The sequence below is a fragment of the Thunnus thynnus genome, chromosome 23, assembly GCF_963924715.1.
Source record: "Thunnus thynnus chromosome 23, fThuThy2.1, whole genome shotgun sequence".
In the NCBI taxonomy this organism is placed as follows: domain Eukaryota; kingdom Metazoa; phylum Chordata; class Actinopteri; order Scombriformes; family Scombridae; genus Thunnus; species Thunnus thynnus.
Window position 1 is genome coordinate 5356618 of NC_089539.1, and position 14901 is coordinate 5371518.

Consider the following 14901-nt stretch of genomic DNA (forward strand, 5'->3'; position numbering starts at 1 on the left):
TTATTGAGCAGTAATTTGTTACTAAGTAACTAAGTCTGTAGAATATTAAAATCAGATTGCAGGGCCTTTTGAATTTGTGATATAGAAGCCTTTGATGTGTGTGTATATATAAAGTATCATCTGCATATAATTGTACACAACAATTAGAAAAAAAGAGTGGGAGATCATTAATAAAAATAGAGGAAAGAAGTGGTCCTAAAGTAGAACCTTGAGGCACACCTCTCTGCTGAGTAAGCAAATCTAATTTACACCCTCAAAACAACACATTGCTTTCTGTTGTGAAGATACAAATTAAACCATAGCAATGCATATTGGGAAAGACCAATAGCATAAAGCTTGTCCAAAAGAAGATACTCATCAGTGATCCACCAGATCAAAAGCTTTGGTGAGATTAATAAATATTGCTCCTGTGAGATGATCAGATGTAGAGAAAACATTGTCAGTGAATTTTAATAGAGCTGTTGTTAGTTGTTGTTAGTAGTTGGATCTGAAACCAAATTGATATTGAGAAAGAATATTATTATTATCATTATTATTATTATTATTAAGGTACTGTGAATATTGATTATAAATATTCTTTTCAAATACTTTGGCAATGGAACAGATAACTGAAATAAGTCTGTAATTATTGGGGTCAAGTGTGTCACCACTCTTGTAGAGAAGAGTAATATGTGCAGATTTCCAAATATCTGGTATTTTAAAACAGAGCTGCAGATCAGCCAATGGAAAAATGAGAATATCAGATGCTAATTTAATGAATTTAGTATCAGTCCCATCAAGTCCAGGACCACTGCTTTCTTTCAAATCACAAATGGCATTGCATCAATAGGAGTTATTGTATGAAAGTAAAAAGAACTTTGACAAGCTGAAATGAAATTAGAGGTCATGTGTAAATGGTTAGGAATTAAATTAGAACAGAGGAAAAATGCTGATTGAACCCGCATGCAATAAGTGAGGGATCATTCAGTATTGTATCAGCAACTCTTAACTCTTACTAGCAGAACATTTATCTGATGTATGAAATATGTTTTTTATTTTGCTCCAGAATTGTTTAGGATTTTTGAAATTATCACTCATTCTTTATAATAATTAGATTTAGCATTTCGGACTTGAGCCTTGCTGATATTTCTTAATTGTCTGTATGTTTCACAGTCAACATGTTTCTTTGTCTGACGAAATTTTGCCCATGCTTTATCCCTCTGCCTAAAAAGAGATATGATTTCTGAACTGATCCAGGGTAAATGTCTGCCCTTAACTTTTAACAGTTTCCAGGGAGCATGTTCATCAACCACCTTAGACATTTTGAACATCAGGTATAGAAATAGAAAATACTTTATATTTACTTTTTGAGTGCAAAAGGCAGAAATTTGTTATTATTAATTATTATAACTATTAATTGGAAGCTTTCCCAATTAATGGCAATTAAATCATGAATGTCTGGGTCGATTTTCTTATACTGTCTTATTTACAGTAAACTACTGAATGGTCACTGAAGCAATCTGACAGAACAGCTTTTAAGATTCTATTTGGATTTGAGAGAAGTATCCAGTCAAGCAAAGACTAAGAGGTGGGAGTGAAGTAACCCAAAATAATAATTTCATTACTACAGTCAATGAAATTACTGGTTGAATTCAAACAACTAGAAGACTCAACAGGTGTGGCTGGGGTCTGTATACATTTCCAATGGTGACATATTTATTCTCATGCAGAATTACTTTGAGTGTCTTTTTGTTAAAGTATTTTGAATCTACATGAGGTACTATTAGTTTAAAGCCCCAATTTGATGAACCATATGTAGCTACACCACTGCCTCTGGTGCATCTGTCAGCTCTATATAACACATAATTATGGTAGTTTGATTTCAGTGTCTGCAATTTTGCTCCTCAGCCACATTTCAGAGTGTAAAAATAGGCTATCTGGTTTGTGAAAGGCAACCCATGCTCTGAGTAAATCAGTTTTTGGTACAAGGCTCCTAACATTCATATGTATATATTTTTAATTCTTTAATATTCTCCACTTTCCTATCCAATATTAATTTAGCACAGGCACCGTTCAACATAATCTAAAGACATAGTTGGTCTAATTACTGGTTAGTAGTAATAATATGTTGGTAGTAGTTGGTAGTTGTATCAGTAATAGTAATATTAAGTGCTAGTAGCAGCCTTAACAGCTGTAGTGTTAATAGTAATCTTACTAAGACTGCTAGCAATACTTATACTACTAGTAGTATAGTAATAACAGAAGTAGAGCAGCAGCAGTAGTGAGGTAGCATACTGTAGCAATAGTATATCATAATAGTTTCAGTAGTTATAGTAGTAGTGTTAGTAGTGGTGGTTATTTGAAATCTGTTTTGCCTTAGGAACACCAGTGTGTTTTCATTGGTGTGGCACAACAAATACTTGGCTAAACTATCTAATTTAAAGTTAATTGTCCCATTTGCTGTGGTTTAGTGTCATAAATGCCTTGCGGGGTCCCACAGATCACTTTTAGTGCTGATATAAAAGCTCTGATTAGATGTTTATGTCCTGTGACAGATGGTGTGTTTTTAAGTGACTAAATCAGCCTAATGTAAGCCAGAAATCACACTTGATGTGTTGTGTTTTGCACAGAATCAAGCCTTTGTTTACAGATTGTCCATCTTTCTATTGTTTCATTTACTGTACGATTTGAGCAGTGATGGCAATGGCACAGAGCAATCTGCAGCAAATATGTCATCTGACCACATTAGCATGGTTTGCTTCCATCTGCTGCTGTTAGATTCAGAATTATTGGTGGCATCTGTAAATTTGTAAATCTGTGAACTGAAGCCATCTATAAATCTGTTGACATTTGCATTGCTAGCCTAGGTAATGTAACAATAACATTAATTATAAAACTATATGTTTTAAATTGTGCTAATTACAATATTTAAAATCTCACAGTCTTCGAATTAAAGAGCACACATTACAAGTGTTCATACATACATTTTATTTCAAGTTTGTGAAAGTCATATAGAAGAAAACCAGTTTGGCCCATAACTACAGAGAGAGCAGAGCTACAGTGAAGGAACAGCTCAGCAGACAACTACTAAAACTAGCAGTGCAATAATCATTATTTTAAAAACAGTAAAGCAGCCTTTAACATTCTGCATATGAAAGTATTAAATGACACTATGGATACAATGTACAAAAATAATGACTGACATACGACTGACATTAATGCCTACAGATCCACTGGTCAGAGTGGATTATCTGAGCACCCTTTGGTGTGACATAGCTAAGTGCTCCTGAATGATTCCCAGTGGCTTGTCTGTACAGAGCACCTATATTTTGGTTGGGTTGTCTGGAATCAAATCCCTGAACAACCTGAGAGAAATGTGTACTGAGGCAATAAAAGACAAAAATAGTCATCTTCACTCAGCAAGGTGCCTTTAAGCAAGGCACTTAACCCCAAACTGCACCAGCCAACAGTTGATTGTAGTCATACTGGGCATCTTAAATGTGTCGGACTGTATGAATGTGAATTTAAAAAAAAAAAGAAGTAGACAACAGCATAAACGGTAAACTCAGTCTTCTTTTTCTGGATAAATAATGGATAAAACGTTCTTTACAGTACTCTGATATTTCTCCAGAAGTCACAAGTATTCAAGTACCTGAGAGCATCATCACATATCACATGGTCCTTCACCAATATCACCAGTAACAGGGCTAAAGGGTTTGGTGTTTAACCATAAAGCACTATGGTTGCAGATACTCAGTGAGCACACGCACACACACACACACACACACACACACACATGCTCTCACACACACATCACTAGTAACATCCATCCTCTGTTGTGCTTCAAGAAGTCCTTGAGTTATTCACACCGTCGTGGTGCTGCTGAACGGTTGGTTGGCTGTAAACATTTTAAGGCTTTAGTGATTTTCTCCTCACAGTAAAGTCTGAAATAAGCTAAAAGAAGATTGTCTGCTACTGTCAGAGTTCCTATGATACCTTGATCATGCAACAAAACCTGCAGGGGCCAACTAAAGACAATCACTTTAAAAATTAGATGCAAGTTCATCAAATACTTAGTGCTAAAAAAAAATGTAACGTTCCATTACAGTCCCTGTAATCAACATATATTAGCTAAAATATAAATAGCAATTGGGCTATAATACACATTGATGGGGAATTAGGTAGCTTGATCATGTCTGGGAGGGCAAATTAAGGCTGAAATACCACAGTGGCCAACTCCCACCATAGGAGGGCGCTGTTATATTGGCAATACTGTTTCACTCATTCATTATGAAATTTAGTGTCCCATAATTTAACCATGAGGCACATTTGAACTGTTAACATAACAAGAAGTAACAAGAGTTCCATTTCAAAATGAAATATCCACCATTTGGGGAAAATCAGTCATTTGTACAAAATTATGAGACACCTTTAGACCTCTGCTTACATCTGTTTTTTTTTTATCTTGTAGGAAAGATTTGAGGTCTTAGCAAATGGTCTTGCTAAAATGGATATTCTTGCATTTTGAAAAGAAACCCTTAATTTAAAACTTATAAAAACTTAATTAATAACTAACAGAGCACCATATTCGTCAGTTTTAGGGCTAACACCTGAGCGTTATTGCATCAGAGCTCATTCTAACCAGCCTGTGCCACGACAGCATGTTAGCCACATATCCCATCTCCACAGATGTCTAACTGGCCGGTGGGTGGCCGATGTCCAGTCTCCTCTGTGCAGAGCCTCTCTTCCGGGCGACAGGTGCGGCACTGACTACATTTCCCAGTGTGCCTGGGGTCTGGAAGAAAGCCTTAGAAGCAGACACTGTGGTCTCATTCGGAGTGTGCGGAGTCTGTGAAGGAAGAGAGTGATGTCAGGTTGGAGCACATATATACAGCATCCTGTTTCATCTCATTGTGATGTGAAAATCAACATACAGACGTCAAAAATGAACAATTTACTTTTTTCTACTGGGCCAATCAAAGCTAAAGTTAGCTCACTTTGGACAAGGTAACATTACTGTAGCTCAGATAAAAGCAAACCAAAAACAATTTGCATTGCACACATGAGAGGAAAGGGGAAAGAGAGGACACCCCCTCATTTATGCCTTGACTTGTCCCATTGTCTGTAATGCTGCATTAATTTACCATGTAGCAGATTGTCTAAAATCTTCTCTCTTTGAGACGAGCAATGCTGACAGAGCTACTGTATGTTGGGCTTTGCAGACAAGTACATTAATCCCTATTTAATGATTTGGGAGATTAATCAACTTGAACTGCTGTGACACCAAAAAGTGGATGGATGATAGAGAAACCTTCCACGGAACAGATGGAGCACTTTCTCTCATGTCAAGCTGTGTTGTGGCATTTTGCAAGTGCCTGATACCAGAAAGGTCATATATCATTCTTACCAGTGGTTCTGGCGTGGCGATGCTGACGGTGTGTCGTGGTCTTGAGGGAGAGTGTGGAGTGCCTGCCGCTGACACGTACAGCTTGCTCTGTTCTGGCGTGGACGGAGTTGTAACGGGCGACCTGTTGATCTCTGCTGCCAGGCCGTACGGCGCAGCCCCCACCATGAAGTGGGCTGGTGGCATCATGGTAGGCAGGCTGAAGCTCAGTTTGGTGTCAGAGCCTTGCTGTTGCAGATTGTTGGCCACCAGGGGGTAATGGGGCAACAGGACGTAGGGCAGCGCCAGGGTGGGAACGCTGCTGGGGGGAAGTGCAAGACCGGCTGCTGGCTGGCCGGCAGAGAGGAGGAAGTTGAGGCTGTTCAGACCTGGAGAGGACAGAACAGGAGAAAGCAGTCAGAGGTGTTGTGTGTTTTATTTTATTCGTAAACTACACTTACAGTGAAATGAACACTTTGCTAGATATTGTGACTGTGAAGAAGTAGAAGTCACATGACCCGTGATGAGACAGGATGACAGAAATCAAGCGCACATTGTCAGAATTACACACAGCTGTCTTAATGAACCGCCTCCTCCTTCTTTGTTTGTCTCCCATGAAGTGACTCATTTGTTCTTATCTGAATGCATTCAGGTGAGTGTTTACTTTTGTCTATATTTTATATATATATATATATCTATGTGTGTAACACTGTCCTATTGTTGTTAAATTGGCATTTTCTTTTAAATGCAACGCATAGAAACCAAACACAGGCCAGTGTATTGCTCTACTTAAGCCTGATTGATTTGTTTTGTGTGGTCTGGAAATCATTGTGCACTGTGCTTTCTCCAAAGAATTAGCAGTTTGCCTTGGTTATATAATCCTATAGGGGATTGAAACATAATTATATCCAAATTACTCCTGCATTTTCAAGTTTGAAAAATTCAAAATCTATGAATTTAGTACTGTTATTTAACATTTCAGGATTTCCCCCCCCCAAAGGTAATTCATGATGTATTTTACAATTTCCAAATAGGATTTTATTGACATTCTTTTGTAATATTGTGTCGTTCTTAATAATATAATATCTCACAAGGACTCCCAACACAATTTCAGTGTCCACTCCTTCTACGTTCTGAATAAATCTGTTGTGCTCAAACTGTAAGATTATGTTAAAGGGTGCAGATAAGACTGTTTGATGTTTTTCCTGTTTTTTAATTTAGATTGGATATTTTATATTTGATAAACCTTGAGACATGCACACTCTTACTAACTTTGTTATCCTAACCTATCCTAAAGACATGTTTCTACAAATAATCCATGGCATATTTAACATTTGATTCAGTCTACTTCTTAATTAGATTAAAGCAAACAGGTCAGACTTATTTTTCTCTTTTAAATAAAGATGTACGTACCTGCATTGTTGGGTACATAGAGGTAGTGTGATGGCTGAGCAGGTTCGCTGCTGCTGCTGCTGCCAGCTTGACTCTCATCTAACGCCTCTCTGGAGAGGCCTGTCTGGTGACTGGGTGAAGTCCTGGTGGTACTGGTCTGTAAACACTCTGCTGGCTCCCTGTGAGGTTCAGCTCTCATCTGGAAAGCAGACAAAGACGTAACATTTAGGATAAATGAACTGGACTGGATCATGCAACAAAGCATTTTATTGCTTAAGACTATTCCACAAACAGATTCACATGAACACAGATGATAATTTACAGATGAGTAGAATAACACTCCCCTTCCAATAATGTTAGACTTAACTTGAGTTTCTTGTGGTTACTGGGACTGTGTGGCCTGATTGATTGCACAGGATTTTCCAATTATCAAATACCCTATACATCACTGACAAGATAGGTCTTTAATTACACCAGGAATGAGTTATCTTCGTTCAGGAAGTGTGTAATATTTCATATTTTCAATTTAACGCTCCACTGTGCAGAATCACTAACAGCATCCTCTGATTGTAGAAACAGAATCAGCACCATGACATCAGTTTTCCAATCATATTATGTGATTGGGCCAAAATAATTATGTTGTTCCCAGTCAGTCTTTTACTTAACTTAAATGAGAGCGGTGATGAACGATATTAAACCCTAATCACATTTATTTTTCTCTGTAGAGTGTTCATTTGCATTTTAATGCACTGGTACATTGACACCACCTCACCTTGTCACATTCTTCTAAACCAGAAGTTCCCTTCTTTTTCGCCACCGTCTCCTCCTCTTCCCTTTCCTCCCTCCTTCTCTTCCTCCCCTCCTCAGACTCCGACGAAGGCGACCTCTGACCTTCAGGGATCTTGTCGGGCTTGTCTGGCGCCCTGTACAGCATGACCACAGAGGGCTGGGACAAGCTGGGCAGGTAGGCCAGGCAGTGGGGAGAGGAGGAAGATTGGAAGAGGTGCTCTGGGTAGAGGGTGGGTGCCAGCAGGGTGGGCTGTGTGGAGGACGGAGGCAGCTGGCTGGTCTGGTTACTGCAGAGAAACAAGCAACAAGACAGTCAGTTTTCTCAGTTTAGTTTCATTACCATTAAAGCTTTAATTCACAGCCTCATGGCTGGTTCTGCCTTAAATTTCTCCCAATCTGAGCAAGGTCAAGATTCATTTACATTCATTGCTGCAGTGATGTGAGCTTTGCATACTTTTCTTTTTTCTTTGACCCGGTCAAAACACAAATTAAAAACGAAAGAGCTCCAGAGAGATAGGAGGACTAACAAGGTGACATCTAATGTAAGTTATTCTTAAAGGAACAGTCATTTCATCACATTTTGGACTTATTTGTTTTCTTGCTATCCACTGACTATGAAGCTGGTTAGCTTAGCTTAGCATAAAGACTGGAAATAGCTAGCCTGGCTCTGTCCAAAGGTAACAAAATCCACCTACTTGCTCCTATAAAGGTCACTAATAAACACGATATATCTTGTTTGTTTAATCTGTATAAAAACTAAAGTGTTTTTTTGTTTTACAGGGGTTATGTGTCTGACTATTTCTTGGCCAGGCGCAGAAAACCTCCTGGAGTTTCCATACTTTATGCTAAGCTAAGCTAACGAGCCAAACAGCTACTGGCTGTAGCTGCATATTTAATGGACAGACATGAGTGATATTAATCTTCTCATCTGTCGGTAAGATTGTGAACATGCATATTTCCCAAAGTATCAACCTATTCTTTTACTAATCTTGAGTTTGGGGATTTGAACTGCTTCGTTCTGCTCAAACTCGCTTCTCCAACCACAGCTATGATCACTTCCCCTCCCTGAACATTTGGACAACCCTGACACTAGAGCCCTGCTACTTATATTGCTTCTCAATGTCCCTCCTTGCTTATATGCAGATAGTTAACCGACTCCTATCCTGTGGGCTACTGGTGCCCCTGGTGCACTTTTACCCAGCGTCACATGTAAATTATCCCTGTTGAACAGCCACACATACTTCCCTGTCTTATCTTGCTCCCTCCAAAAACACTTAACAGCCGCAGCCTTGAGGCAGCTGTGGTTTGGACACAAGAAAGCAAACCATAGAAATAACATGAAACTACTGTGTACTGAGCGTGTGGAGCCAATGCATACATCTATAAGAGACAAAAAAACAAGTCAAATCCGCAGCAACCGGCTCTTGTTACATGTAGCCTGGAGCAAGACAGAGCAGCCAATGCAAGCACTGGCAGCGAGCGTGAAATATTATGTATGAGAGACTGAGATTAAAAAGCCCTTTGGTGAGGAGAGGGGGCCTGGCATATCATCTCTAGTTTTAATGCCTAATGTATGGAAAGTGAGTCGGTCCATTTGGCTGAAATAGTCTAAAAGCAGAAAAAGAACCATCTCTCAATTATATTTGTTCATAAAGAGCTGTTGTGTGCAGTCAATTATTTGGGCAGATCAATCTAAACCAAGAGAATGAGTGTGTTTCTGTGTGTGTGTGTGTGTGTGTGTGTGTGTGTGTACTCACTCTGTGCTGTTTCCAAACTGCAGTCGACACACTGCACTGTTGCTTGTAGTCTTTCTGGAATAATCCACAGGCTGATTTGGCAGACCTGTGATGTGAGGAGAGAAAACAGTTTATCAGACCAGAAGAGGAAAATGTTTTACCATGATAAACTTTTCTTACAAAGATGTTGCATACTTGTCTTGTGTGATTACTAAAGACGCAATAAGACGTCTCTTACCGGTTAGTTCCCTTCGTGGGCTGCTGGGGGCTGAGTTGATCTGCCGTTGGACGGCCATAGAAGTTGGTGTGATGTTAAAAGAGGCGTGGCGTGCCATCTTGGCTTTCCTGAGGTCCTGGCCTGCTATTGGCTGCGTGGCTTCAGGCGGAGCGATGACCGCTACGTTCACAGTATTTCCTACAGATGATGATGATGATAGCAAGGGTTAAGAGCTGAATTAAATGCAAGGGTCTTTGAAGCGGTTCAGGGAGTGTCTTCACCATTTCATGGATTCTTTAAGGTTAAGATGATTATGAATGACAGTGTTTCTTAAAGTCTCACCGGAGTTGTTGAATTCGACCGGACCGAGCCACTTGAAGGCGGGCTTCCTGCCTCTCTCCTCTCTGACGTGGACCTTCTTTATGAGGCCCAGGCTGGTCAGCACGTTGGCAATATCGTACAGACGCCGCACCTTAGCTGAAGATACAGATGATGTTTAGTTTTGATGACACATCAGAGCAGGGATTTGTCACACGTGTGTATAAACAAGGAAGTGTACGTTTTAACATTATTCTGCACATGAGCTTTGAATATCTTCTTGGACTAACAACACAAAGTCAAACTGATAGTGATACCACATCAGACGTTTGCGTTTCTGTTGGATTTCTTACTTTTGTACTTGCTGTGACTTGATGAGTCCTGACTCTCCTCGATGAGGATCTTTGCTGCTGTGTCCAGAGTAACAGTCTGAGTTTTGGACACCAGGAACAGCATGACAAACTTCTGGCTCATGATACGCAGAGACTTGTCTTTTCTGTTTCCTGCAGCTGCAAACAACAACAACAAAAGGTACATGCAGTATGTCAGACTAATACAATCACAGGAATCTGCTAGACATCAAAAATACTGCATTTGTAGTACCAGTATCAACATCTTGGTGTTCATCTAGTGGGCTGAAGTGAAATGTTTTTCCTCTTGTTAATGATCATAAAACATAACATTATAAACACTTGAGTAGCTGATACCAGAGTAACACCTTTTCTGTTGTAGTTGTTTGTTGCCCTGCAGTGATATTAAATGTGTTGTAATATTCCCTGAGGCCATCACACTCAACTGGCCACAACAATACCAGCACACAAAGAGTTAATAAACATCAAAGCCTTTCACTTTGTAAGTTACTTCTTTGTCATGAATGCTATTATCATCCGACCACACCACCAAGTCAACACACACACACCCTCTTCATGAAAAGCTTTAAGTGTGTGCATGAGGAGGTAGGATCACTATGGAAACCAGGCTTGTATTCATTCCGGCAGGTTTAAGTCTGAGGGGGAATGATCATTTAGCTGTAGTGTTAATTTGATGGCAGCTGCTCTTGTGAAACCACACTTGTATTTTACATGTGCAGCATTTAACTGCTGCTCTTATCAAACTGCAACAATAAACCTCAGCTGCTTTACCATTGGCTGCTTTGAGGCAGGTGATAAAGACTGTAGAGGTGCTAGGAGGATTAAATGAGAGGGAAAATGTCCTGGAAGTCTAAATGTTGGAGGAACTTCTAACAGTGTGAATTCTAAATTCCAAGTTTTTATATATCCGTTCATTACCATGGCCGGCGTCTCCTTCCCCTCCGTCGTCCTCGCGGCCCGGCCCGGCCTCCCTGGCCTCTGCGGCGAGCTCCATCTGGAGGTGGTAACCCTGCTGACGGCCCCTCCGCTGCAGGTCCTCCAGCGTGACCTCCAGCCGCTGACGACCGTGCCAGGTGTAGCTGTTCTTGGCTATCCGGCCCACGATCATGAGAGACTCCAGCACGTTGACGATGTCGTAGATGCGCCGTCGCTCCACTCCTGACAATTTGAGTATGAGAGTGGAGAAATTATTAACCATGTTCTTGAAAGATAATCATAGATATGTTTTGATTAACATAAATTAAAAGTTCTTAAACTGAAGCTCCAAATTGAAGCTCAGTAACCTCTGATTAAATATAGAGCAATATACTGGGTTTATATGAAAGAGGTCTCCATGGCAACTTCCCCTTAATCTAACAGCATAAAAACTTTATAATACTCATGAAACGGACATTAGCTGCTTCCATTATCGTCTCCCTCCCGTGAGCACAGTCATCAATAACTCTCTCTCTTGTTTCCCCTCCCACTACTGGCTCTTACCCAGACTGGTCGCCACCTCGTCCAGTGAGATCCAAATGGTGTCGTGTGGCGGTGGGTAATCCGGGTAGAGGGCCAGGAACTTCTGGCACAGCAGACCCAGACTCTTCTGTTTCCTGCTCGGCTTTTTCTCTGCGTCATCCTCTTCCTCCACAGCCTCAAACTTAAATAAAGATAAATGCATAAAAAGATAAATGATAAACATTTCGCATTATAGTAATAATGTATAGAAATTTACATAAGCTAAAGGGAGTTCAGCTGCTAATGTGAGTAAAAGTGAGGGGGGAAAGCATTTACTCCATGGACTACAAATTCCCTTTTTCCTAATTAAAGTAATAAATGATAACTGCATTCTGACTGATTTCCTCCCAGTTGACTAAATAAAAAATTAGACGTTTTTAGACTTCAAGAACTGAGATGAGAGCTTAAAATGCTCAAGTAGTGGTTTCAGAGACCTCTAGAGGTCTTGTGTTTTTTAATAATATAGTTTAGTTCTTTAGCAGGTGCTGAGAAATAAATGCCTCCACTTCTTATACCTGACAAGAGTCTTCCACCTCAGTATCTTCTGCCACAGTATCTGGACTTGCGGGTTTGTCCTTCTCGTTCTCTATGGGCCTAAACAGCACTTTCTTCATCTCCCTGTCCCGCATGTCCGGACTGGCCGCACTGATCAGCATCTTCAGGTTGGACGTGGGCGTCCAGGGCTCAGCCAAGGCTGTGTGTTTGATGGGGGTGATGTGAGCCAGGTCAGGTGTGGCACCTTTCCTGTTTATCAGCAAACCGGGGACGGCGGATTCAGCAGACTTCATTGGTGTGGATCTCCTCCTTCCTGTGCATATGTTTTCCTGTGATGGAGACAGGTTGCGTTAGTTGTATTACTTGTGTAGTACAGTCTGTGTGATTCTGCTGTGTTAACATTGCATTTGTTAAGTGATTATCAGGCCACGAAATCAGCATATCTTTTAAATGAAGACATGGCATTTATTAAGACATGCAAAACTGGTGAAATCCATAATTTTAAACCCTGAGCTGTCACTCAAATCTTTGTGACAAATCTTTTCCCCGAGGGAGTCAAATGTCAGTGCTGTGACTGAGAGAGCTGATTAATTTTGGGGCGATATTAAATAAGAAATAATGTACTTTCAGCCAAATCCACTTATTGCAAACACTTCATGGCCCTGTTTGACTTTTTTTTCTCTAATCCATTAAACTAATTTCTCAATTTCATAGCTTCTTAAAGCCAAAATACTCTCTGTCCTTGCCTAATCCACATCTTCTCCCCTTATCTCAACCACACGTTACTCTAAACTCACTCTCTCTCTCTCTCTGATGTGTTTGATACCTGCTTCTCCTTCTGTTGTATCATATCAAACCTGCCACACTGCTCAGACCAGACCTGAGATCCAGCTGAAAGTCCATCTCACCTTTTGTTCACTTTGGCTCCCATCCTCCTCCGGGTCCATGGGGAAACTTTTCCTTGGACTTGTGAGGTCTTTCAGTGCTAGACATTCAACTTCCATCTGGAAAAACTGCAGTCCCAAAAAAGAAAATATGTATATATCAAATCCGGAACATATAATTGGACCACCCTGATCTTAACGGGGTGAGTGGAGAAGTTAAAAAACCCTGACTAGTGGTCAGCTGAATTTGGCGCAAAGAACATCAGCTAACTAGCCCTTAGCAAGCTAACTGCGCTGCTGTGGCTTAATCTAACCACCTATCACACTTGAAAAAGGTTTAGTGTGTTGTTAACATAACGTCCTGAATTGCAGCTGATGTGACAAATTAAGAGCTGAATGTATTATTGCATGACTTTGATAAATAACGGTAATTGGAGGTTGTAACGTTATGGGATGTCGCGTTATTAGCTCAGTAAAGGGGTAATTCACACAAGTTAGTCTATATATCTAGCTGTAGTTGAGCCTGTGAGAGGCAATAAATATAAAGCTATGACTTATCTGCAGCCAGTAGAGCTAATTTAGTTTTAATTAGCTAGTTAGCTAACATTAGCAGCTCAGCTGACCAGCATAACTTTGTAATACCAGGCAGGAAACCACCATTAACGTTACTCACCTTTCTCTACCGCTTCTCTGGATTAAATATCCCACTGTGGCCCTGTGTCCGGTGGTTATACAGCTGTGTCAGCGCCAAGTTCTCTTCAGACCACCATAGCAGCTAGTTTCCCTCTTTTAAAATAAGCGGGCAGCCCTCCTCAGCCTGTAGCTCCGGTTCTCTAAGGCACCTACCCGGATAGCAGACACTCTGTACTGTCCCGGCGAGACTCTGGCTTCACCCGCTCAAGCTTGTTTTCTGGCGCTCTCTGGCGTCTGGCATACTTCAGCCAATCAGCGCTCAGATGATCGGCTGCGTCATCCCGTCCCAGCCAGTCAGCGTTGCTGTGCTCGGTTACGCGCCTCAGCTTGTACCAATGGGCGTGATCGCTCTACCACGCCTACAGAGTTGTGTTGGCGGGGCAACCGGCGCGCTGTGTCCATGCCTGGGGGGGAAGTCAAAACTGTATGAGGTCTCACTCTGCAGCTGTTTCAGGATACAGCATCAGATATGATGGCGGGGAAAGCTGTGTGATGTGACTACTTTATGTGGGTACTTTATTTGGAACAACTAACACAAAAATAGTGCACTGATAACCATAATATTCATTCTTTATTCCAGAAAGACCTGGTCTCTGTTCGATACTTACTGGGACAGTCTGAGCTGAACTGGAAGATAATCTGTAATTTACCTATTAAATATTGTAATATCAGAATTGGATTCATCTTTATTGGCCAAGTGTGTTTACACATACAAGGAATTTGACTCTGGTTAATTGGCTCTCAATGTACTTACACAGAATAGCAACACAACAGTCATCAGAAATATACACGAAGAATGACTATATACAGGTGAAACAGTTCTGTGAACTGTAAACAGGAGACAAATGGTGCAAAGAAGTGAAGAGTGCTGAGATAAATATTAAATGGTAAAAAGACATTACTTTATATACATATAGTAGGTGGTAATATACAGTGTATATACAGCCTGTTCAGATATACAGTAGTGAGTCAAATGTATTGCACATTTTGTATTTAGACTAAAATAAATATTTCTAGTTTCAATACATGACGTTTTCCTTTCTTTATGAACATGTTCTTTTGGGGTTTACCAATTATTCTTCTGCTAAAGCCAATGAGTATTACATTCATTTCATGTATTTGTGAGCAAACACATCTCATTTTTCCA

The 14901-nt window shown here is 40.4% G+C and overlaps 2 protein-coding genes across 2 annotated transcripts in view; one reads left to right on the plus strand and one right to left on the minus strand.

Moving 5' to 3' along the window:
• Positions 1–2948: 2948 nt before the first annotated feature.
• On the minus strand, positions 2949–13980 carry e2f7 (E2F transcription factor 7). Its single transcript, XM_067581745.1, has 13 exons — positions 13735–13980; positions 13086–13190; positions 12198–12506; positions 11665–11824; positions 11104–11343; positions 10168–10323; positions 9839–9973; positions 9518–9694; positions 9301–9385; positions 7527–7830; positions 6776–6953; positions 5387–5751; positions 2949–4828 (listed from the first exon to the last, which is right to left on the minus strand). The coding sequence occupies exons 2-13, from the start codon at positions 13179–13181 to the stop codon at positions 4673–4675; spliced, it is 2361 nt and encodes a 786-aa protein (XP_067437846.1). The 5' UTR covers positions 13182–13190; positions 13735–13980; the 3' UTR covers positions 2949–4672.
• Positions 5780–14901, plus strand: part of LOC137175839 (fish-egg lectin-like) — a 34594-nt gene continuing 25472 nt past the window's right edge. Inside the window, exon 1 of the mRNA XM_067581747.1 lies at positions 5780–6014. The gene's annotated coding sequence lies outside the window, so the exon portion shown is untranslated. The remainder of the gene's footprint in view (positions 6015–14901) is intronic.

Coding starts and splice junctions, on each gene's coding strand:
- e2f7 (XM_067581745.1), bottom strand. CDS start 13,181: ATGGAAGTTGAATGTCTAGCACTGAAAGACCTCACAAGTCCAAGGAAA. Junction 11,825..12,197: donor AGGTGGAAGACTCTTGTCAG/GTATAAGAAGTG, acceptor TCTTTATTTAAG/TTTGAGGCTGTGGAGGAAGA. Junction 7,831..9,300: donor CAGTTTGGAAACAGCACAGA/GTGAGTACACAC, acceptor GTTTCTCTGCAG/TAACCAGACCAGCCAGCTGC.